Raw genomic sequence first — 21951 nt, 5'->3', positions numbered from 1 at the left:
TAGGTAAACATACAATGGTCTAAACCAGGATCTTTAGAGTGAAAGGAGTTTCTATTAATAATTACATGGATAATAGGTATAAACTGAAACTGGAGTTGGGAAATTGGGACATATGGCTACTGTATCTATGATAAAATAGATACAATAGATAAAATAATTAAGAAGAAGAGTTTGGGGGCGGCGCCTGTGGCTCAGTGAGTAGGGCGCCGGCCCCATATGCCGAGGGTGGCGGGTTCAAACCCAGCCCCCGCCAAACGGCAACAAAAAATAGCCGGGAGTTGTGGCGGGTGCCTGTAGTCCCAGCTGCTCGGGAGGCTGAGGCAAGAGAATCGCGTAAGCCCAAGAGTTAGAGGTTGCTGTGAGCCGTGTGACGCCACGGCACTCTACCCGAGGGCGGTACAGTGAGACTCTGTCTCTACAAAAAAAAAAAAAAAGAAGAAGAGTTTGGGTGTTAAAACCCGAGTATCTAGATTCCAGCTGAACGAAAGAGGAAGGGTAGCAGGTTACAGAAAAAACAGAGTAAAATGCTGATCACTGAAGTTCTCTAGTGGTGGATGAAATGATACTTGGTGCCCTAAAAATCAAGCTGGGCTTGATTCTTCCATAGCTTGTAAGGGTTGCCGGAAGTTTTTCAAGAGACTGGGAAATTTACTTAAAATTCTGCCCACAATGGGAGATGCAAACAACATAGAACTATGAAGGGAAGATAGAATTAAAAAAATAAAAAACAAAACAACAAATTCCAGAAGACCAGAAAAGGCTGGATGCAGGCTGCAAATTGCAGTATCTAGATTAGAAAAGTATTTTAAGATAGTGGTTATCAATTGGTATGCCATGGCACACTGGTCTATTACAAATAATTCATGAAGTATGATGCCAAATTTAGTTACAGCTGGGTACTTGTATCATTACTGTTATGTCTGTTAAATAGAGGCTAAGCTGGGTAGGTTGTGTGTTATAGTATAGAAAAGGTAGTATGTGGTACAAATGAGAGATAGGAAGTACGGAGAGTAACATGGCCCGGCATGGCTCACACCTGTAATCCTGGCACTCTGGGAGGCTGAGGCAGGCAGGTTGCCTGAGCTCAAGAGTTCGAGACCAGCTTAAGCAAGAGTGAGACCTGTTATCTACTAAAAAAAGAAAAACTAGCCAGGCGTTATGGTGGGCTGGGTGCCTTGTTGTCCCAGCTACTTGCGAGTCTGAGACAAGAGGCTGGCTTGAGCCCAAGTGTTTGAAGTTGCTTGTGAGCTATGATGCCACAGCATCTATCCAGGGTGACTGGGTGAGACTGTCTCGAAAAGAAAAAAAGAAAAAAGAAAGAGAGACTAAAAGAAAAAGGATGGAGAATATCAAACTAGCACCAAAAAAAAAAAAAAAAAAAAAAGCTTAGACTCCAACTTACCCTCTTGAGAATCTAGGATAGTCAGGATAGTTAAACAGTGACATGAATCTGAAGAGGGACCAGGTAAATAGTGCTATGATCATGGATGCTTTAACAGATAATCTAAGGGTTATGATGTGGTAGTGAGCATACTTTAATTATCGCTTACATGTTTAATGTTTTCTTGCTCGAGTGTCCTATGAATTTTAACATTTGAAAATGTGTCCAAGTACAAAGAAAGCTGAAATCCTATTAGATTATGTATTTTTTTCCCTCGTTAGACATATATTTCCATTGCTCTCTCAAATTCAATTGAGTTAACATTTATTTGGCATCTAATATTGTGATAACTAAGCTCTTGGGGAGACTGCATCTAGCTGAGATGAAGGAGACACAAAGTTAACATAAAGCAGCTTGGCGCTTATACCACAGTTATGGCGCCAGCCACATACACCAAGGCCAGCAGGTTGGAACCCGGCCTGGGCCAGCTAAACAACAATGACAATTGCAACAAAAAAATAGCCAGGTGTTGTGGTGGGCGCCAGTAGTCCCAACTACTTGGGAGACTGAGGCAAGAGAATCGCTTAAGCCCAAGAGTTTGAGGTTGCTGTGGGCTATTATGCCACAGCACTCTACTGAGGGCAAAAAGGTGAGACTCTTGTCTAAAAAAAAAGTTAACATAAAGCATTCCCTGGTAAGACAGGACAGTGTTGGGGAGAACAAGAGAGGGAATTATTAATGATGAAGGTAAGGTGAGGAGCTCAGGGACATCTTCTTGGAGGAGGAGGGGCTTAAGTGTGGCCTTTGGGGACTAATAGGATGTTGGGTAGTCAAAAATGGACAAGAATATAATAGGCTGAGACCATATAGGTTGTCTGCCTATGTAGGTTTAAGAAATTGCATCTAGTTAAATACTCAGAGACCTTCTTGTTTTTAGTAAAACAGCTTTTTCTTAAAAAAATAATTGCTTTAAATCAAAGACTGGTCTGTATGTTCTATTCTTGAGGATGCACAGCCAGGAAAAAAATCTTAGCTATGTGAGAAGTAGCAATACCCTGCTTTCACAATAATGAGCTATGTATAAATCAGAGTTAAAGCTCCATTTAAATTTTAACTTAGCAAGCACATTTTTCCAACTGGATGACCTGTTTCAAGGCTAGCTGAGATGAAAGAGGTACAAAGAGACACAACTATCCAGATTCATTCTTATCTCTTACTCTCACCAATATAGCTTTCATGGTGCAGACACATAATTCCTTAGACCTATAATTTAGCTCAAGTAGTTGGAAATTCTGTCTCTACCTTAGAGCCTCTTCCCATGCCTGCATTAAGCCCTGGGTCACCTCCATGGAGACCTTAGGACTCTGTGGATGACAGTTTTTTTTTATTATTATTATTATTTTCTTCAGATAGAGTTTCTATCACACAGGATTGAGTACCCTGGTGTCATAGCTCACAGCTACTTCAAACTCTTGAGCTCAAGCGATTCTCTTGCCTTAGCCTCCCAAGTAGGTGGGATTAGAGGTGCCTGCTATGATGCCTAGCTAGTTTTTCTATTTTTGGTAGAGACGGGGTCTTGCTTTTAATCAGGCTGGTCTCAAAATCTTGAGTTGAAGCAATCCACTTGCTTTGGACTCCTGGAGTGCTAGGATTACAGAGCCACTGTGCCTGGCCTGGATGACAGTTTAAAAGCCACTTCCTTGGGGCTTCTTAACTACCAGTTCTTATCCAATTCTTCCACCAAAACCTTGCTCTTTCAAAGAGTCTTGACATAAATGTTATATCCTTCTTGCTAAAATATTAAGAATTTCTAGATATCCTTATTTCTATTTGCTAGGGATTTGGTTGGATATTTATAAATAAATGATATACAAATAAACTGCCAAAACTCCATTATAGATGATTAGAAATGACAATGAAAAAACTACATTAAGAAGGTAAGTTAGATTGCTAAAATTGAGAATTTGGTATTAATCCTTAAGGTAATATAGTAGTTACGCTCAAATTGTTACTTATATCAATTTATGTAAAATAAGTAAACAAACATACCTAAACATTTAAAATGTACATTAAAAAGGAGGAGAGAGAGCATGTTTCCTTAGAAATATTTAAAATGTGCTAGGGCATGGTAATCCACACAGTAATCTCAGCTGTTTGTGGAAGGAAGGAGGTGAGGCAGGAAGAGAGATTGAGCCCAGGATTTTGAAGCTGTAGTGTGTGACAACTGTTGTGGCCACTGGATTTCAGTCTAGGCAACAAGTGAGACCCTGTCTATTAAAAATTTTTTTGGGGGGGCATGCATGGTGACTCACATCTGTAATCCCAGCACTCTGGGCGGATTGCCTGAGCTCACAGTTTGAGACCAGCCTGAGCCAGAGTGAGGCCCTGTCTCTAAAAATAGCAGGGCATTGTGGCAGGTGCCTATAGTCCCAGCTACTTGGGAGCAAGGGAGGCTAGGACAAGAGAATCGCTTGAGCCCAAGAGTTTGAGGTTACTGTGAGCTGTGACATCACAGTACTCTACAGTGGGGGGTGGGGGTGGAGTGGGAGGTAACAAAGTGAGACTGTCTCAAAAAAATTTTTAGATGTGTTTAAAGATGTGTGTATGTTCACTTATACAGAGCTGAAATAAATCCTCAGAGAAAGAAATATACTGTATTTTGAAGAATCTTTTTAGTATTATACGTCTCCACTTGGTTTTTCCTACACCTTTCTCAGAAGCTCATCTCTCACAGTGTAGGAAAGAGTATTAATTCCCTTTTCCCATCTTGTTTCTTCGGTAGTCAATAATAATATTAAGGCTAGGTGTGGGGGCTCACACTTGTAATCCTGGCACTCTGGAAGGCTGAGGAGGGTGAATTGCTTGCAGCTCAGAAGTTCAAAATCAGCCTCAGCCAGAGCAAGATCCTAAAAATGGAAAAACTAGCTGGGCATTGTGGGTGGGCACCTGTAATCCCAGCTGCTCAGGAGGCTGAGGCAAGAGGATTGCTTGAGCCTGGGAGTTTGAGGTTGTTGTGAGCTATTATATGATGACACCACAGCACTCAACCCAGGGTGACAGAGTGAGACTCTTGTCTCAAAAAACAAAAAAACCCAAACAATTAATATCTAGTAGTAATCATCCATTAGTCTAGTTTTCTTATGGCCACACAGGCATAACAATCAGACACTTTATAGCTGTCTACATGTTAAAGCAGAAGGTTGATCATAATTTTATAAAAACAAAAATTTTTTATTCACTCAAAACTGGGGATCACAACTAGAAGAGTGAAAAAATGAAACAAAAAATACCCTAAAGTGAGTGACCATCTCTCTCAGCTGTTGATCAAAACCTCCCAGGATCTAGACCGGTGATTTTCAACCAGCGTGCCTCAAAAATTTTTAAAGATCATTAATTAAATTATTTTCTAAAGAAGTTCAAAGCACAGTAAGTATATTCTTGTTTTCACTCTTTCTTTTGTTTGACATGATTGAAATGTGCCACAGATAGCCGTGCGATAAAAAAAGGTTGAAAAACACTGCCTAAGACAATGGTCTAAGACAGTGGTTCTCAACCTTCCTAATGCCACCATGTATTTTCATTGTTACAAAGGGGTTGTGACCCACAGGTTGAGAAATGCTGGTCTAAGAGTTCATTAAATTGCTGTAGGGCACTAATGGCCCCTTCTGCAGGTGTAGCCAATTGGTTTATTGCAAGCACTGATTCTCTACAGAGAACACAGGCACCTCATGCTAGGCATTGGCCTGTTCCCCAAGGACAATGAGCCTGTCCAGGTATGCTTCCGATCATTTAGTCAGTTCCCACATTAGCTGCCTGTTCCTAGCCATTTCTGCAGAAACAGTACTGGCTAGCACATGGTGGTTGTGCCTTATCTGCTGAGGAGGTGAATGGTTGGGCAAAGTCTCATTTTTATCAGGCTTTGATCAAGAAGCAAGTGGTGACTTCATGGAGGTGCTCAGAGATATCCCTGCATCCTTGGAGAAGTTGCTGGCAGTGTTGTCTCTGCTGAAGCCTTGCAAATAGGCTGCAAACAAAAAATAAATGTTGCTAAATGGTTATCCACATCATGAGAAAGCATCGAAATTAGTAATATAAAGTAGCTTGAAGACAAAGGCCTGCTTCAGATAGACCTGCCAGCAGTGCTTTTTAGCTAGACACAAAAGACAGCCTACATTCCCTGTGCTGAGGTCACAAGCCCAGATCTCTGTTTCTCAAGCCAGCACTGAAAATAGACAATTGAAAATAGCAGGGGGTTCTAAAAAAGTAGTCAACAATTTCCTGATCACTACCTTTTTAGATTTTCTTCTGAAAGCTTCTTTATCAAATATCTGCCCTATTATTCTGTCATCATGAATAAGCCTTGGAACCCTACTCATCTGAACTTGTAGCCATCCTTTCTTCAAAGCCCGGCTGTCCTGACCTTATAACAGTACAATAGATCAATACTTCAGCTTGTTCTATAATACAACTATGTCCTAGAAGCATCCTGTTTGCTGTGGACCGAATTTTATCTCCTCAAAATTTGCATCTTGAAGACCGATGTGATCATATTTGGAGAGGAGGCCTTTAAACAGTAATTAGGTTTAGAAGGGGTCATGAGAGCAGAGTCTTTAGGATGGGATTAGTGCCCTTATAAGAAAAGATCAGAGGGCGGCACCTGTGGCTCAAGGAGTAGGGCACCAGCCCCATATACTGGAGGTGGCAGGTTCAAACCCGGACCCAGCCAAAAACTGCCAAAAAACAACAACAAAAACCCCAGAGAACTTGCTCTCCCTCTCTTTCTACCCTGTGAGGGCACAGCAAGAAGATGGCCATCTACACAACAGGGAGAGGGCCCTCACCCTCAGCAAATCTGCTGGCACTTTGATCTTAGAATTCCAGTCTTTTAGAGCTGTGAAAAATAAACATGTTGTTTGAGCCACCTGACTATGGTATTTGGTTATGGTAGCCCAAGCAGACTGAGACAATATTGAATGAGGCTACTTCCTGGTTGTTAATTAAAGGGCAGATTGGGGGAAGGGAACGGGAAGGAAAGATTTCGAAAATTAACAAATCTTAACAACTCCAAAGTTACCGCTTTAAGGGTTTTAAAAGCGTGGAGGCAGGCGGGCACTAAGAATCTGCTTTGGCAGTGCAATCTGAGAGCTGCAGCTGTGAGCTAAATATGATCCTCTTAGACTCTGGGCTCTCTCTGAACCTGAAATAAAAAGCTATCGTTCTGAATAAGGAGATACATGTAGCTTGTTTTTTTTTTTTTTGGCCGGGGCTAGGTTTTAACCTGCCACCTCTAGCATATGGGACCGGCACCCTACTCCTTGAGCCACAGGCGCCACCCCATGTAGCTTGTTTTAAATCTTTTGACCACACTTGTATCATATCCTAATCATAATCATTGAAATACTTATTTCATTCCAGAAACAACCACTAATCAAGGCTCTTTCATTATGCAATGAACTGAATATGTGGTACAGACAACTTTAGAGATTACGGTCCCTATCTGACAGAGGGTACGAAACCTTAAGTCGCTATTAGTCCTCTCAGCTCCCCATGATATGACAAGGTGGGCATTAAAATAGGTTTTAGTCCAAAATTACAGGGTGACCTCCCAAAATACACACTTTCCCTAGATGAGAATGCCTTTGCATGAAGATTGCCTGTGTGGCTCCAATATTTCAATACCTGAACATGGAGTCTGTTCCAAGGAGTCCTCAATGTTCTCAGTCTTGGGAGCTATGTTGCTGACATCTCAGATAACTTGTCCTTGCTTATCAGGCTCCTCAGCTTCCTTCTGGGCCACATGCTGCCTTGTGCTGAGATCCTGTAGCACTTCTGGAACTGTGGCTTCTTTTCCCTGGAAGACATCTGACTTGCTGGGTGGTGGTCCTGATACCTGACCTGAACGGCATTGTCCCTCACATTTTCAAGATCCCCGCAAAAGGAACTGATCCATAGAAGCATAAAAAGGTACATACAGGCATCCATCACCAACTGGTATCAAGCTGAGTTGAGAAATTTCACTTTGGCTCACAACTGATAGTCAGGGTAAGTCTGTCTCGTTTACTTTGTCCCAGGACACGTTTAGAATTGTTTAGGTACTCAACATACTAAGCCTCTTCAAGGATGGATAGGGACTCTTGCCCTGACCATGAACAACTACAACTCTCTAGGTTAGGCACAATGGAAACAGACAGGAAAACGAGAACATGACAGAAAAAACGAGACAGGAAGATTCCTGACATTTGATGGAAGGCCTCTGGTAGAGTCACTGCATTTTTTGGAGCCAAACATTTCTGCCAAATCTGAATAGTGGAGTTGGGCTGAGTGTAGGCCACATGCAAACAATGGGTGGCTCTCCAGGAAGGAAATTAGTGCTGCCTCATTTTTTCCCACAAATTGTTATCAAACTAGGCTACAATAGACATATAATATGGGAGACCTGGATCAACAGCAGAGGGCCTATGGCTCTGGCGGTACCATGAGCTGAGAACTCAAAAGTATCAAAGATGCTAAGCAATGGGGCAAATTCCTTCAGAAAAATGGGTGTTATAAGAATAAGCTCTAGATTTAAAGGAAGGCTAGCTGTCCCATCAGGCAGCTAAGAGATGAACTAAATGTATTGCCACTGTAACTATCATAGAAGTTGTAGAAGTTGAGGACAGGAGACCCAGAACTGCTAATATGATTCTAGCTCATATTTTGAATGTGGGCAAGAAAGTTATGGTAGATGATTCCATATCTATGAAATGGCTAAAATCTCTAATACCTCATAACAAAGAGAGCTTTCTTCACTGTGAAGTTGCCCCTATAGTCTGGGAATAAAGTTGAGACTCTTTCTTAAATTAAAGGCCTTACATTGTAGGCCTTGTAGAGAACCCACTGATGTTGTGGCACAGTTTTTTTTTTCTGTCTGCTCTGGTGAGTTCTCTCAGTATAATGCTACTGGACAGAAACCATGGCAGTCACAAGATCTCTCACAACTTTGCAGTGAAAGTCAGCTTTCCACAACTGGGATTTGTTAGTGAGTTTGTAGAGTTATTATCTAAGCAGTTAGGGCAGTGGTTCTCAACCTTCCTAACGCCCCCTAATGCCACGATCCTTTAATACAGTTCCTCATGTTGTGGTGACTCCCCAACCATAAAATTATTTTTGTTGCTACTTCATAATGGGGCAAATTCCCATTATGTAATTTTGCTACTGTTATGAATCATAATGTAAATATCTGATATGCATGATGCATTTTCATTGTTACAAAAGGGTTGCAACCCACAGGTTGAGAACCACTGAGTTAGGGGATCCAGACTGCATGGACTTAACTATGTCTTTCTTTCTTTTTTTTTCTTTTGTGGTTTTTGGCCGGGGCTGGGTTTGAACCCGCCACCTCCAGCATATGGGACTGGCACCCTACTCCTTGAGCCACAGGCACCGCCCAACTATGTCTTTCAATTACATCAGATTGGTCTGAGATGCCTTAGCAACTTTGGATGCCTTTAAAAGATAGGGGAGGGCTCAGCGCCCGTAGCATGGTGGTTTCGGTGCCAGCCACATATGCTGAGGCTGGTCGGTTTGAACCCAGCCTGGGCCAGCTAAACAACGACAACTGCAACAAAGAAAGGCCAGGTGTTGTAGCGGGCGCCTGTGGTCCCAGCTGCTTTGGAGGCTGAGACAAGAGAATCTTTTGAGGCCAAGAGTTTGAGGGTGCCACAGCACTCTATAGTGAGACTCTGTCTCAAAAAAAAAAAAAAAAAAAAAGATGGGGAGAATCTGGAAATGAGTGTCAGGGTAACAGCCTCAGGCATTCGTATGTAGTCACACTTCCTAGCACAGCTCATAGTAGTTTTTCTATGTATGACTGGCCCATCTGAAGGAGCATGGCAACTTTACAAGCGAGAAAAAGCACTTCAGATATATTGCTCTAATCCTCACAGGAAGAAAGTACTACAGTGATCTGCCAGTGAAGCAGCTCAGGTGATGGAACACCTGTGACTTAAATTGTCAACTGTATGGTCCCTTTGCCTCCCCTATTCCACCTGTATTTTGAGATTTGGACATTCACTGAATCTGTACCTTGCTCAACTCACATTATGTAATAGTGCTAGAAAACACACTTTTTTATGATGGGTATTTGATGGAGCCTGCCAGGAGAAAATTCTGGCTACTGTGTGACCTTGGGCAAGTGATTTTCTAGACTTCATTTTCCTTAATCTGAAAATTGGGATAAGACTATGTACCTCTTAGGTGCACATTGAAGGATTAATTAAAAGGAAATAACATTTGCAAAACATCTAGGAAAACATCTGATACACAGGCAATCTTTATATTGATATCCATATTAATATTAAAGTACATTAGTGTACATGTGAAAAGATGACATTCCTTCTCTAACAAAGTTTAATTTTGAAGCATATGTTGCTTTAATTAGCTTTTGAAATTTACTTCATTTAACTCAAAGAAATGCAGAAATAGGGCGGCGCCTCTGGTTCAGTGAGTAGGGCGCCAGCCCCATATACCAAGGGTGGTGGGTTCAAGCCCAGCCCCAGCCAAACTGCAACAAAAAAATAGCTGGGCGTTGTGGCGGGTGCCTGTAGTCCCAGCTACTCGGGAGGTTGAGGCAAGAGAATTGCCTAAGCCCAAGAGCTGGAGGTTGCTGTGAGCTGTGACGCCACAGCACTCTACCAAGGGTGACAAAGTGAGACTCTGTCTCTAAAAAATAAAAAAGAAAAAGAAATGCAGAAACAAATTATTCCCTGTAGAAAACAGTTCTATCTCACCTTAGTTGCTTCATTGATGATTTTGAACCTGGTGCCATCTTCACTTGTTGTGATTGAATCCACTAATACCTGATAGATGGATTTTTTGGAGAGATTCTGTTTCTGACGCCTACAGGTATGAAGTATACAGATGCACGAGAATTATTTGTCACTGTCAGTATCTAATAGGTTATAATACCATGTGTAAGTTATAAAAATTCACTAAGATATTGCAGAAGTTGGGTATAGACACTATTAGTATTTTGATAAAGTACTAATAAGAGTATCATTAGAGTGCTAATAAGATGAGATCTAATTGGACCGGGCATGGTGTCTCACACCTGTAATCCCAGCACTTGGGAGGCTGTGGTGGGCGGATTGCCTGAGCTCACAGGTTCGAGACCAGCCTGAGCCAGAGTGAGACCTCCCCACTGCCTCCATCTCTGCCCAGGTGTTATGATAGGCACCTGTAGTCTCAGCTAATTGGGAGGTTGAGGCAAGAGAATCACTTAAGCCCAAGAGTTTGAGGTTGCTGTGAGCTGTGACACCACGACACTCTGCCAAGGGTGACAAAGTGGGAAAAGAAAAGTCTCAAAAAGAAAAAAAAAGAATACTAAAGAAATTGTTCAACATAACACTGCTTAAAGGATGGCATGTTGTCTCCTTTATTGAGAAAGTGGGGCAATTTTCATAGATGATATTTATAACCTTATTAATTTTCCTCCCTCTTTCCATGAAATGGACACTTTAGTAGTAACTCAATAAATTCTAGTGGAAAGCCAATATAATCTAGTGGTTTAACAAGGTGACCAGGCATTGATTGTAGACTTTCCTGTAAGTATCTGTTCAGGATTGAAATGATACTCTTTTCTTCTTCTAGAAAAAAAGAGTACATACATTAGAAACTCATATAATACAATTTTTTATGATTTCAGTTTCAGGATCACATAAAAACATTTAAAAAAATGATGATTTTGAAGACATATATTTTAAGGATTTGGAGAAACAGGCTCTTATGTGATGAAGTACAAACGGGTACAATTCCTATGGAGGGAAATCTAGTAATGGGTAACATATTTCAAATGCATTTGCTCTTTGACCCAGTAATCCCAGGCCTAGTTATCTATCCTATAAATATACCCAAATGTGTGGGAAATGACATATGTATACCTCTTCACTGTGGTAGTCCTATTTTAGCAGGATTAAAAACAATCCATAGCTCTAGCAGTAGGAGACAAACTGAATAAATTATAGTAGATCTACCCTATGGAATACTTTGCAACTACAAAAAAGGAGGACACTCTTGGCTCAGCGCCTGTAGCTCAGTGGTTAGGGTGCTGGCCACATACACAGAGGCAGGCAGTTTGAACCCAGCCCAGGCCTGCTAAACAACAATGACAACTGCAACAAAAAAATAGCTGAGCATTGTGGCAGGAGCCTGTAGTCCCAGCTATTTCACAGGCTGAGACAAGGGAATTGCTTAAGCCCAAGAGTTTGAGATTGCTGTGAGCTGTGAGGCCACAGCACTCTACTGAGGGCGACATAGTGAGACTCTGTCTTAAAAAAAAAGAGAGAGGATACTCTCAATTTATGTATATCCTTTACTCTTCAGAAAATAAAAGAGGTACACAACTGTGCAAAAGTGTATACAGAAACCTACTTCGTGTAAGAAAAGAGGTGATAAAAAAGGGGTGAAATAAAAACATATATTTATAAAAAGAAATGCTTGAATGATAAATAAGAAATTAATAAATCTTACAGAGACAAGATAAGGAATGAATTAGAAAAAAGGAAGAAGGAGGGGTGGGAATAAGACTTCTTATTGTACATACCTTCTTTTTTTTTTAAGAGACAGGAGTAAGAGTTTTCGTTGTACATACATCCTTTTTTTTTTTTTTTAAGAGACAGGGTCTTACTCTATCCTCTGTCAGCCAGGCTGCAGTACCGTGGCACAATCACAGCTCACTGTTATTCCTGGGCTCAAGGGATACTCCTGCCTTGGCCTCCGAAAGTGCTGGGATTACATGAGCCACCATTCCTGGTCTCAATGTATACCTCTTTATTCTTCTTCTTCTTATCATTATTTTAAAAATCACTTCTCAGTTGATCTGTATTATTTTTGAGCCATGTATTGTCTACTCAAAGATGTAGCATTTAAAAATTAGTTTGAAAACATTTTGAATTTTGAAATAAAATACTTGTTAACTGAAAAATGTAAATAGTATAGAAGTAAGCATATAAAGGTGAAATTCTCTTGTCTGATGAATTCTTCATTCATTAAATTTCTGACTGACCCTTTCTTTAGAAAGCCTTTTTTTTTTTTGAGACAGAGCCTTACTTTGTTGCCTTGGGGTGGCACCACCATAGCTCACAGCAACCTCAAATTCTTGGGCTCAAGCAATTCTCTTGCCTCAGTCTTCCTAGTAGTTGAGACTACAGGCACTCACCATCTGGCTAGTTTTTTCTATTAGTAGAGACAGGGTCTTGCTCTTGCTAAGGTTGGTCTTGAACTCCTGAGCTCAAGCAATCCATCCATCATGGCCTTCCAGAGTGCTAAGATTATAGGCGTGAGCCACGGTACCTGGCCAGAAAGTCTTAACAGTTCCCAAAAATGTAGTAAACATCAATTTTGAAACATTGTCAGAAATTTAATCTAGGTAATATATTTACTTTCCTTACCTGTAGAAAGCAATCTTGCTGCAGTCTCTGAAAATATTTTTATCCACAGCTTCATCTTCAACACTGAATAAAAAGACATGTTAAGAAATTTATTTTACATAGGGTTTGTGAGTCCAAGTTTTGTACCTTCTCTTAGTACAAACATACAAACTAAGTCTTTGGGGTCTATTCTGCAATGCAAGATTGTGTCACAGTCCTAACACAGCACAGTAGCACAAATGCTACAGAACAATATTTTTTTCTAAACCATCCAAGGTAAACAACAAAAAATCAAGTTCTGGGATTACCCCAAAGCAATGGAAAAAGAACATTGTTACTTATGAGAAAGGGTTCTTTTAAAATAATGACTAAAGGCTATGACCTAAACTGTAGAAATCTGAAGGAACAAAACTAAACCAAAACAAAACAGCACCCTCTAAACAACCAAACAAAGCAAAGCCAGTGAGACAACCACAATCTACCTGCCTATTTATTCACCAAAATGCTTTCAGAATATTCTTATTGGGTGTTAAGCTCTGAGGAAGATACGCACTGTGCTAAGCTTTTTGCAAGAGCTTTATCAGCAATCATAATACAAGCTAACAAATAAATAACAAAAGTGCAAGATAATAGAACAAGAATACAAATAGATGTAGAAGAAAAATTTCTGGTTTTTCAAGATGAGTCTGGCCATGTAGGGGCCAATGCTATTTTCTTTTTTTTTTTTGAGACAGAGCCTCAAGCTGTCACCCTGAGTAGAGTGCTGTGGCATCACAGCTCATAGTAACCTCCAACTCCTGGGCTCAAGTGATTCTCCTGCCTCCACCTCCCAAGTAGCTGGGACTACAGGTGCCTGCCACAATGCCTGGCTATTTTTTGTTGCAGCCATCATTGTTGTTTGGCAGTCCCAGGCTGGATTCAAACCCGCCAACTCAGGTATATGTGGCTGGCGCCTTAGCTGCTTGAGCCATAGGCACCAAGCCAGCCAATGCTATTTTCAAACCAAGTTTTAAAACATGAACAAAATGAGGGTGGCCCCTGTGGCTCAGTGAGTAGGGCACGGGCCCCATATGCCGAGGGTGGTGGGTTCGAACCCAGCCCCGGCCAAATGGCAACAAAAAAATTGCTGGGCGTTGGTTGTGGGCCCGATAATCCCAGCTACTCCAGAGGCTGAGGCAAGAGAATCGCCTAAGCCCAAGAGCTGGAGGTTGCTGTGAGCTGTGACACCACTGCACTCTAAGGAGGGGGACAAAGTGAGACTCTGTCTCTAAAAAAAAAAAAATGAACAAAATGTATGTATATTGCCGCTTGGATATTGTACGTATTTAGACTGATTAAAACAATTATAGGCTATAGTGGAAGAATAAAACGCATTGGATTTCATGCAGAGGTGTGGCTGAATACATCTGTAATCAGCAGGTTCATGGTTATGTAGGAAGATATGAATGAACACAAATTTGCAAATATGATGAAAGCCCAGGTAGACACAGTTGACCATACTAAAAAATTCTTTATCTTTCCTAGACTCAGTCTTTGTCACTGTTTCCTTTGAGTGTGCAAAGATTAGAGAGATTTGTAGTCTTCTCTTTCCAGCTTTAAAGAACTAGCTCTGAAAATGATATAAAAAGGGGTGAGGATAGCTGAATTTGGAAAGCAACATGCTTGAAATTGATGCTTTAGAGCTCTGATCACAACTTTTCCATTGCTGATGTTCTTTAACCATCCTCAAAGTACTTTCGAGGGGCTATTAATATCAACTAACTCTCTGCAGAAATGAGAAAAAAAGAAAAGTGCACAAATACCAAACATTCAAATAAAAAGTGAATAAAAACACCAACAGAAAACTTCAAAGCCAGAAATGTTACTTTTAGGTACTTTTGAGTGCTATCCCCTGCCTCTATGGGCTTGGGGTCAGTCGCTGCAGGAGCCCTGGGTCTTTACCTGATTTCCTCTTTTTGAGCTGCTTCCATGGCTTTCAGTCACTCCGACCGCCTACCAGGTCTCAGGCCAAGGTAGGGCGGTCTCTTCAAAAACCTTTCGGCCAGCACTTCACCACTCTCAAGTGTCTGGGAAAAGCAATCTTCTCCAGATCCTTATGGAGTGACTAATCTTGACTCTTGCTCCTGGAAATTTCCACGCCTAAACTAGCGTTTCTACGACGATTTATTTGGTATTTTTTTCTTGATTATGGGTGTCTGATGTGGAACGTGCTTGTATTTGGAACCGAAACTGTCTTAGCAGCGGTGAGAGCATGCGTGCTCCAGAGGACAAAGTCAAGAGCGTGAGAACCAGAAGTACCGACACAGTCACGTTGATTGGGCCGAAGCATCTGCCTGTTTATCTCGGTGGCGGTGACACCAGATTTTGAAAACTGACCCACTCTCTCCCTCTTTTTAGTTTTGAGTGGCAAGTTCCGACTGGGTCTTTGCTGGAGGCTGATGTCTCTGGCCAGATCCTACTGCAGCATCCATCGTACTTTTTAAGGCTAGAAAAGGATTTTGAAAGCTATTTATTACACCACCCAATGTAGGAATCACTTGTACTCCACCACCACCAAATTTCAGCCTTTGCTTAAACACCTTCCCAAGCCCGAGAACCCACTACTAGACGTCAGTCCGGCAGCCACATCTACGGCTTTACCAGACTCGCGGTCCCAGCGTCTGACTTTGACTTGGAAGGGATGAAGGGCTGGAGCGAGCGGAAGGAGACATCTAAACGCAGCACAAGGTGCTTGCTTGGTCCACAAACCCTTTAAGGGCCAGGAGAGAGAAAATAGAGGTTAGGGTAGAATCTGATCACCTTAAACCAACCCTGCTGACCAGGTACCAACTGGATGACGCCGGCGAAGTAGGTGGGAAGCCTCATTGAGCGGACCACCGTCTGAGGGAGGGGCCTCTGGGTAGCACAGCAAGCAAACCTCGCGAGGTTTCGAAGACCTGGTAATCCCGCCCCTAGAGCAGAGCCGGAAGAGGGCGGGGCGAACCGGAAGACGGTGAAATGCTTTCGGTAGGCGCTCCAAGGCCGTGAAGATGGCGGCGGTTGCGTGGCTTCAGGTGTTACCTGTCATTCTTCTGCTTCTGGTGGCTCAGCCGCCCCCATTGTCGCTTTTCGGTGCAGGACCGGCACCCGTGTCTGCTGCCGACCGGTCCAAGTGGCACATTCCGATACCATCGGTGAGTGCTTACTTGAGCAGCGACTAAACCCGGAGGAGTAAGGGGTGGGGCTACGGCGGCCGTAGGGGTCCATGAAGGTTCCGCAAAAGTTGCTTCCTAAGGGGTGGGGTTGCCGGGATGGTTTGTGTCAGTGGCGGACTAGGACCCACCTCCCTGGAGTGGAAAGCCCCGCAGCGTGGATAGGCTAGCTGGACCGTCAGGGCCACTTCAGCAACGCGAGGGAGTGGAGGAGTGGTGTCTCATCAGAAAAGTAACAGGACTTTTCAGTGCCTGATTTTAGAAATATGTGAACTTAATATATAGACGGAGAGTAGTTTATCTTTCGGATTAAATTTCAGAATCTAATGTCCTTGGATTACTGAGAGAGGTATGTAGTAGACCTCTTCATTTCTTTCTTTTTTTTCCTCTGCGCTTTTTCGGTTCTGGGTAAAACCATCTACTTACGAGATGGTTTTATTTTGCTTACACTTTGAAGTGATTAGTCTATGCTGTGTGATTAATAAGCATAGGGATTTTAAAAATGTATTTTAAAGTGAGAATGGTTAAAATGGAATAAGTAGCAAGGTAAAATATAATATTGTAAGTCTAGTCTTTCATTTGGACAATTAGTTAGATAGGCTGACCCTTTCTACTCCCCCCCCCCCTTTTAAACCGCATTTGAATAAGAGGTATTCATTCTGCTCTACTCAGTGATTATAATGACCAAACCTTATTTGGGCTTTCATATGGCAAGCATTATAGCTTTTATTCATTTGGTGAAGATCTTCATGTTCTCAATTTTAAGTTTTTACTTGTTACTAAGTTGGTTAATAGTTAAGTCTTTTTAGATTTAGAAATAAAACTCTGTCTGCTTATAACATAGTTTATTTAAAAAAACAGTTGGTCATTCTGGGCAGTGATCAGTAATAGGAATGAACTGATAAAGGAGTATATCCTATGAAGATTTAAGTTAAGTTGGAATTTCCAGCAGCCTCCCTTCTAGAGTCTAGTTCATGGCTTCTGGGAAGAAAATCATGTCTCCATGCTAAGCAAAAAAATCCTGCAGTTTGGATATGGTTAAACTTACTGAAAGGAAGGGTGTTGATGTATTTTCTTGGTTAAGAAAACTAATATGATTGTTTTATAAATTTAGCTAGTTACATTTTGCTTTAGGAATTAAAGTGGTGTAATAATGCTAATTATCTTTCCTTTCTCTTTTCAGGGGAAAAATTATTTTAGTTTTGGAAAGATCCTCTTCAGAAATACCTCTATATTTCTGAAATGTAAGTTTTTGAATTACATTTCAATATAATTAAATTCTGATTTTTTAAATTTCATGAGATTTTGTTTGAATTTCTTAAAGTTATTGGTAAACTTTTAAATTACCTATTTTCTATCTCTGATGGGCTACTTGCAATATTTTTTAAAGTTCTGAAATATAATAGTCAGGCACTATCTAGGTATAAACATATTTAGTATAACTAAGGTTCTTTCACTGAATAATCTTCGGCATACTTGTGTGAACTTTATTTTCTTCCTTGTTTTCTGGTGTTTACATATACACACACTATATATAAATATACACGTAAATATATACATCATGTATACTAATATGTTACATATACTAGCATACTTTTATATATACTATATTGAGTATACATACAGTCACATCTCAGCTGAATTACATTTACAGTTGTGTGGTTTAGTGATGGGGATAGATTTCATCATTGCGCAAACATAGAGTGTACTTACATAAACCTAGATGGTGTAGCAAGGTGCTCCTGGGCTACAAAGCTGTACAGCATTACTGTGCTAAATACTGTAGGCATTTGTAACACAGTGATAAGTATTTGTGTATCTACACATATATAAAAATGGAAAAAGGAGAGTAAAAATATGGTTTGATAATCTTACGGAACCTCCATTGTATATTTGCTGTTTATTATTGACTGAAATGTTATGTGTTGCATGATTGTAATTATGTTGGTTAATTGCCTGTGTGGTGGTTTAATCTGTTCTGAGTCAGAGATACCACTGATTTTCCTCTTCTGTACTTGCTGGATGTTTACTGAAAACTTGATGTAGGTTTGTTAGACCATTGGCTCTGAACAAATACTTTCAGTAGATCCTTTATTTACATAAGGAGTATTTTACTACCCTGGAAGAGGAAGCTCAGAGATAATACCAGGAAATAGGGATTATGTAGGACAAAACCAGTTTGTCAAGCGGGAAAGCCACTGTATTAAAGAAGAGCTTCCTTTTAGTTCTGACTCTGGATGTTTCACATAGTACGGAAGAGATAGAAAAATTACCTTCCCTTTCGACCTCACATTCTGGTGGGAGTGTCATTAGCAAAAAAATAGGTCTGTGCATACTTTTCATGACATTGCAGATAAAAGTGTCATGAGAGTGTCTCACATTCACAGCAAATAGAACTTCTATGAAGAATACACTATGTCCATTAAAATTCAACCTCCTGACTAATGGCTTACATTTGATTTAAATAAAATCTATTCTGACATGTTGGCTGTTCTTTTGAGATTGGTTTATTAGGTAAGAGCAGTTGTTAGGGATAAGCAGATTTTGTCTTTGGACTAGCCTGACAGCTTGTTTGCTATTTTTATTCTTTTATTAGGTGTAGTCTTTTCCTCACCTATATTTTGATCTTGTTTTGACAAGTTAAACAAGCTGCATATTTTAAAAGTGTCTGCCTTCCTTTGTTTTTGGAATTGAAGCTCCTTAAAACTTAACATTCATTATATTTTTGTTACTTTTGTGCTTTCTCAACGTTTACCAATTATCTCTGATTTGTTATTTTCTGAGTATGGTATATACCATTGGGTATCCAATCTTTTTTTTCTTCTGCCCTACTGCACATTGGAAGAAGGGTTGTCTTGGACCACACATTAAATTATGCAAACACAAGGAAAGCTGATTAGCAAAAAAATAGGTCTGTGCATACTTTTCATGACACTGCAGATAAGCAAAAAATGTCCTCACAAAATCAGCAGTTGGCCCACAAGTCTCAGGTTGGACACTTCTGGACAGCTTTCCATGGAATAGATAGGACCATTTTCATTCTCTTAAAGACCTCCGTTAAGTTTTAAATCTTGTTTTTTAACATAAAGAGTAATATTTTTGTAGCCAGATTTCCTTGAAAATCTCTTGTTTAAGAGATGTGTTCTTACTGGCTTTTATTAATCTTATCTCTGTATGGGTTCATCTGAATAGTTCATAGCCAGATTCTAGTATCCTTTTTGGTATTTCCATAAATTCTGTTCAACAGGTCAAAATTTTGATTTTTTATTTTTTTTGAGACAGAGTTTCACTATGTTCTTGGTAGAGTACAGTGACATCACAGCTCATGACAATCACAAAGTCTTGGGCTCAAGCGATTCTTTTGCCTCAGCCTCCCAAGAAGCCGGGACTACAGGTGCCCACCACAACGCTCGGCTATTTGTTGTTGCAGTTGTCATTGTTGGTTAGCTGCCCTGGGCCAGGTTTGAACCCTTCAACTTCGGTATATGTGGCTGGCGCCATAACTATTGTGCTGTGGGCGCTAAGCCAACAGGTCAAATGTTTGAGGATTCTAGCCCTGTAAAAACGTGTTGGTCATTTGTTGAGAAAACAGTTTAAAACAAAGAGATTATAAAAAGGCTGCTCTATATGTTATAAACCAAAAGTAGATTCCTAAACGCAATCATGTTTATTTGTGTCACATTTTTACAGAGTCTTTAGTATGTTTTCTCTTACACAGCTGAAATCAAAGATAAGAGGTAATACTGACTTCTGCCAGGTGAAACACCTAGTCAGTCATATGGTTAAATTTACACTCTCAAGTCTTCAGACGAATGCCTTGATCTATTAGAATACTATATTCCAAACCGTATTTAATGAGTTATATGAAGCTTCCATGATTTCATAAGGTTCCTTGAGGGTTCTCTTAAAGTGCACTTTGAGAAAACCTAATACTCTTAATACTCTAACTTTTGCTATTTTTTACCTTTTGCAACCATGCTTGTTTTTTGTTCATTGCTCTTTCTATCCAGTCTTTATATCTTTCAAGGTCTAAGCCACGAGTTTTTTCCCTCAGCATAACTATTATTTATACCACCATTTAACAATGACAAATATTACCTTGTGACATCCCTAAGGTTATTCCTTGGCTCTGCAACTAGAATGTAGCCTTTTTAAGGGTCTTTAATAATTTGTTCCCACCCATTTCTCTGTTGGGTCTAACACTGTACCATTGTGTACTGTGTTCTGCTCAATAAATATTTGAATGATAATAGAAGACTGGTTTTAACTTAGGACTGCTTTGTCATTCCCAGTTGTTTCCTAGTAGACGTGTAGAAATTGAAACTTGAAGGCATGAAAATTGATCCACAGTTTCAAAAGTTTAAAGACTGTTTAACTGCTATTTTTTTCTGTAAACAACTATACTTTTGCATATATTATTCCATGACTTTATGTTTGGGGAAGGGATGGTCTTTGAATATCTCAGTTTAGGGCAGGAAATAAATAGGATGTAAGTTAATAGTTTAAAAGAATGCTTTGTTTGGGAACCATCTTTTATTCATAAAGATTTCTTCTTTTATAGTTGATGGAGAACCTTGTGATCAGTCTTTGAATATAACCTGGTATCTGAAAAGTGCTGATTGTTATAATGAAATCTATAACTTTAAGGTAAGGAACGTAAAATTACAGACCTTTCTTGGACCTTAGTAGTTACTTGGTTCCAACCTCTTAATTTTTTTTTTTTTTTTTGAGACAGAGTCTCACTTTGTCATCCTGGGTAGAGTGTTGTGCATCATAGCTCACAGCAACCTCAGTCTCTTGGGCTCAAGTGATTCTCTTGCCACAGCCTCCCAAGTAACTGGACCTACAGGCGCCCAAGACAACACCTGGCTATTTTAGTAGAGATGGGGTCTCACTCTTGCTCAGGCTGTTCTCAGACTCCTGAGCTTACCACCTTGGCCTCCCAGAATGCTAGGATGACAGACATGAGCGACCACGCTCAGCCCCAAGCTCTTGGGGAAGGAATACAGGAAAGAATGTCATACAACTGGAGGAGCAGAGCTGATACTAGAATGCATGCTTCCCAATTTGCAGACCTACTATATCAGCAATTCTCAAACATTTTGATCTCAGAACTCTTACATTCTTAAAAATTATTGTGGACTCAGACTTACACAGTTTTAGTTTTAAACACTGATTTACATGGTACTTTCTTCCTGGAGAAGTAAAATTTGTCTTAAAAAAAAGAAATTATTGTGGACTCCAGAAAGCCTTTGCTCATGTAGGTTACTCTGTTATAAATTACAACTGAGAAAATATAAAAATATTAATTTAATTTAAAGTAGCAATGATAAAGTCATTGCATGTTAATATAAAATTTTTGGTGAAAAATTACTGTTTTTCCAAAAAAAAAAAAGAAACCCATAAAAAATAACCTTAGTTTTGCGTTTTTGTAAATCTCTTTAACATCTGGCATAACAGAAGATAGCTAGATATCTCTTCCTTCATTCAGGCTATTGTGATATTTTGGTTGAAGTGTATGTAGAAAATCTGACCTCTTACAGATATGTAGTTACGAAAGAGAATGGTATTTTAATAGCCTTTGCAGATAATTGGGGATGTTCTTTGATTCCATACCAAAGTGCAACAAGTGGAGTTCTTAAAGGTTAGTTGCAATGTGGAGTCAAATATTACTAATGAACATTTTTGTATTCTATTAAAAAAATCCCCAGGTATGTCTTGCTCTTTGACTGGATCTTTTACCCATGCCTGATTTTGTAATATTGCTCCTTGATCATTTAGAAAGTATTGATTGACTAAATATATAAATATTTTAAATGTTAATTTATTTTACATTTCACTAAAAATTACATTGTTAATAACTATCTTTTAGCCCCTTAGCTTCTTAAGTACTGGAACCCATTAAGCCCATGGTAGCAGATACAAGTTCTTAAAAATTCCAGTTTGCACTTGAAAAGTTAAATTTTATCATTAT

The 21951-nt window shown here is 40.0% G+C and overlaps 2 protein-coding genes across 10 annotated transcripts in view; one reads left to right on the top strand and one right to left on the bottom strand.

Moving 5' to 3' along the window:
- Window positions 1–15841, bottom strand: part of GANC (glucosidase alpha, neutral C) — a 75088-nt gene extending 59247 nt beyond the window's left edge. Inside the window, exons 1-4 of one of the 5 annotated variants that reach the window (XM_053593624.1) lie at window positions 15704–15841; window positions 14728–15271; window positions 12808–12870; window positions 10150–10258 (exon numbers count right to left, since the gene is read on the bottom strand). In XM_053593624.1, coding sequence (XP_053449599.1) covers window positions 10150–10258; window positions 12808–12870; window positions 14728–14756 — 201 coding nt within the window. In that variant the 5' untranslated portion in view covers window positions 14757–15271; window positions 15704–15841. Of the gene's footprint in view, window positions 1–3996; window positions 5406–10149; window positions 10259–12807; window positions 12871–14727; window positions 15684–15703 lie in introns of those variants that run through there. The other 4 variants (XM_053593623.1, XM_053593627.1, XM_053593625.1 and 1 more) reach the window with 4 other exon arrangements.
- TMEM87A (transmembrane protein 87A) overlaps window positions 15729–21951 on the top strand; it is a 56576-nt gene continuing 50353 nt past the window's right edge. For 3 of the 5 annotated variants that reach the window (XM_053593637.1, XM_053593636.1, XM_053593634.1), the window contains exons 1-3: window positions 15729–15959; window positions 17161–17221; window positions 20539–20624. In XM_053593637.1, coding sequence (XP_053449612.1) covers window positions 15816–15959; window positions 17161–17221; window positions 20539–20624 — 291 coding nt within the window. In that variant the 5' untranslated portion in view covers window positions 15729–15815. The remainder of the gene's footprint in view (window positions 15960–17160; window positions 17222–20538; window positions 20625–21951) is intronic. The other 2 variants (XM_053593635.1, XM_053593638.1) reach the window with 2 other exon arrangements.

This window comes from Nycticebus coucang, chromosome 6 (assembly GCF_027406575.1).
Source record: "Nycticebus coucang isolate mNycCou1 chromosome 6, mNycCou1.pri, whole genome shotgun sequence".
Classification (NCBI taxonomy): Eukaryota; Metazoa; Chordata; class Mammalia; order Primates; family Lorisidae; genus Nycticebus; species Nycticebus coucang.
The sequence above is the reverse complement of the archived record's forward strand: the minus strand, read 5'-3'. Positions and strand labels throughout refer to the sequence as shown.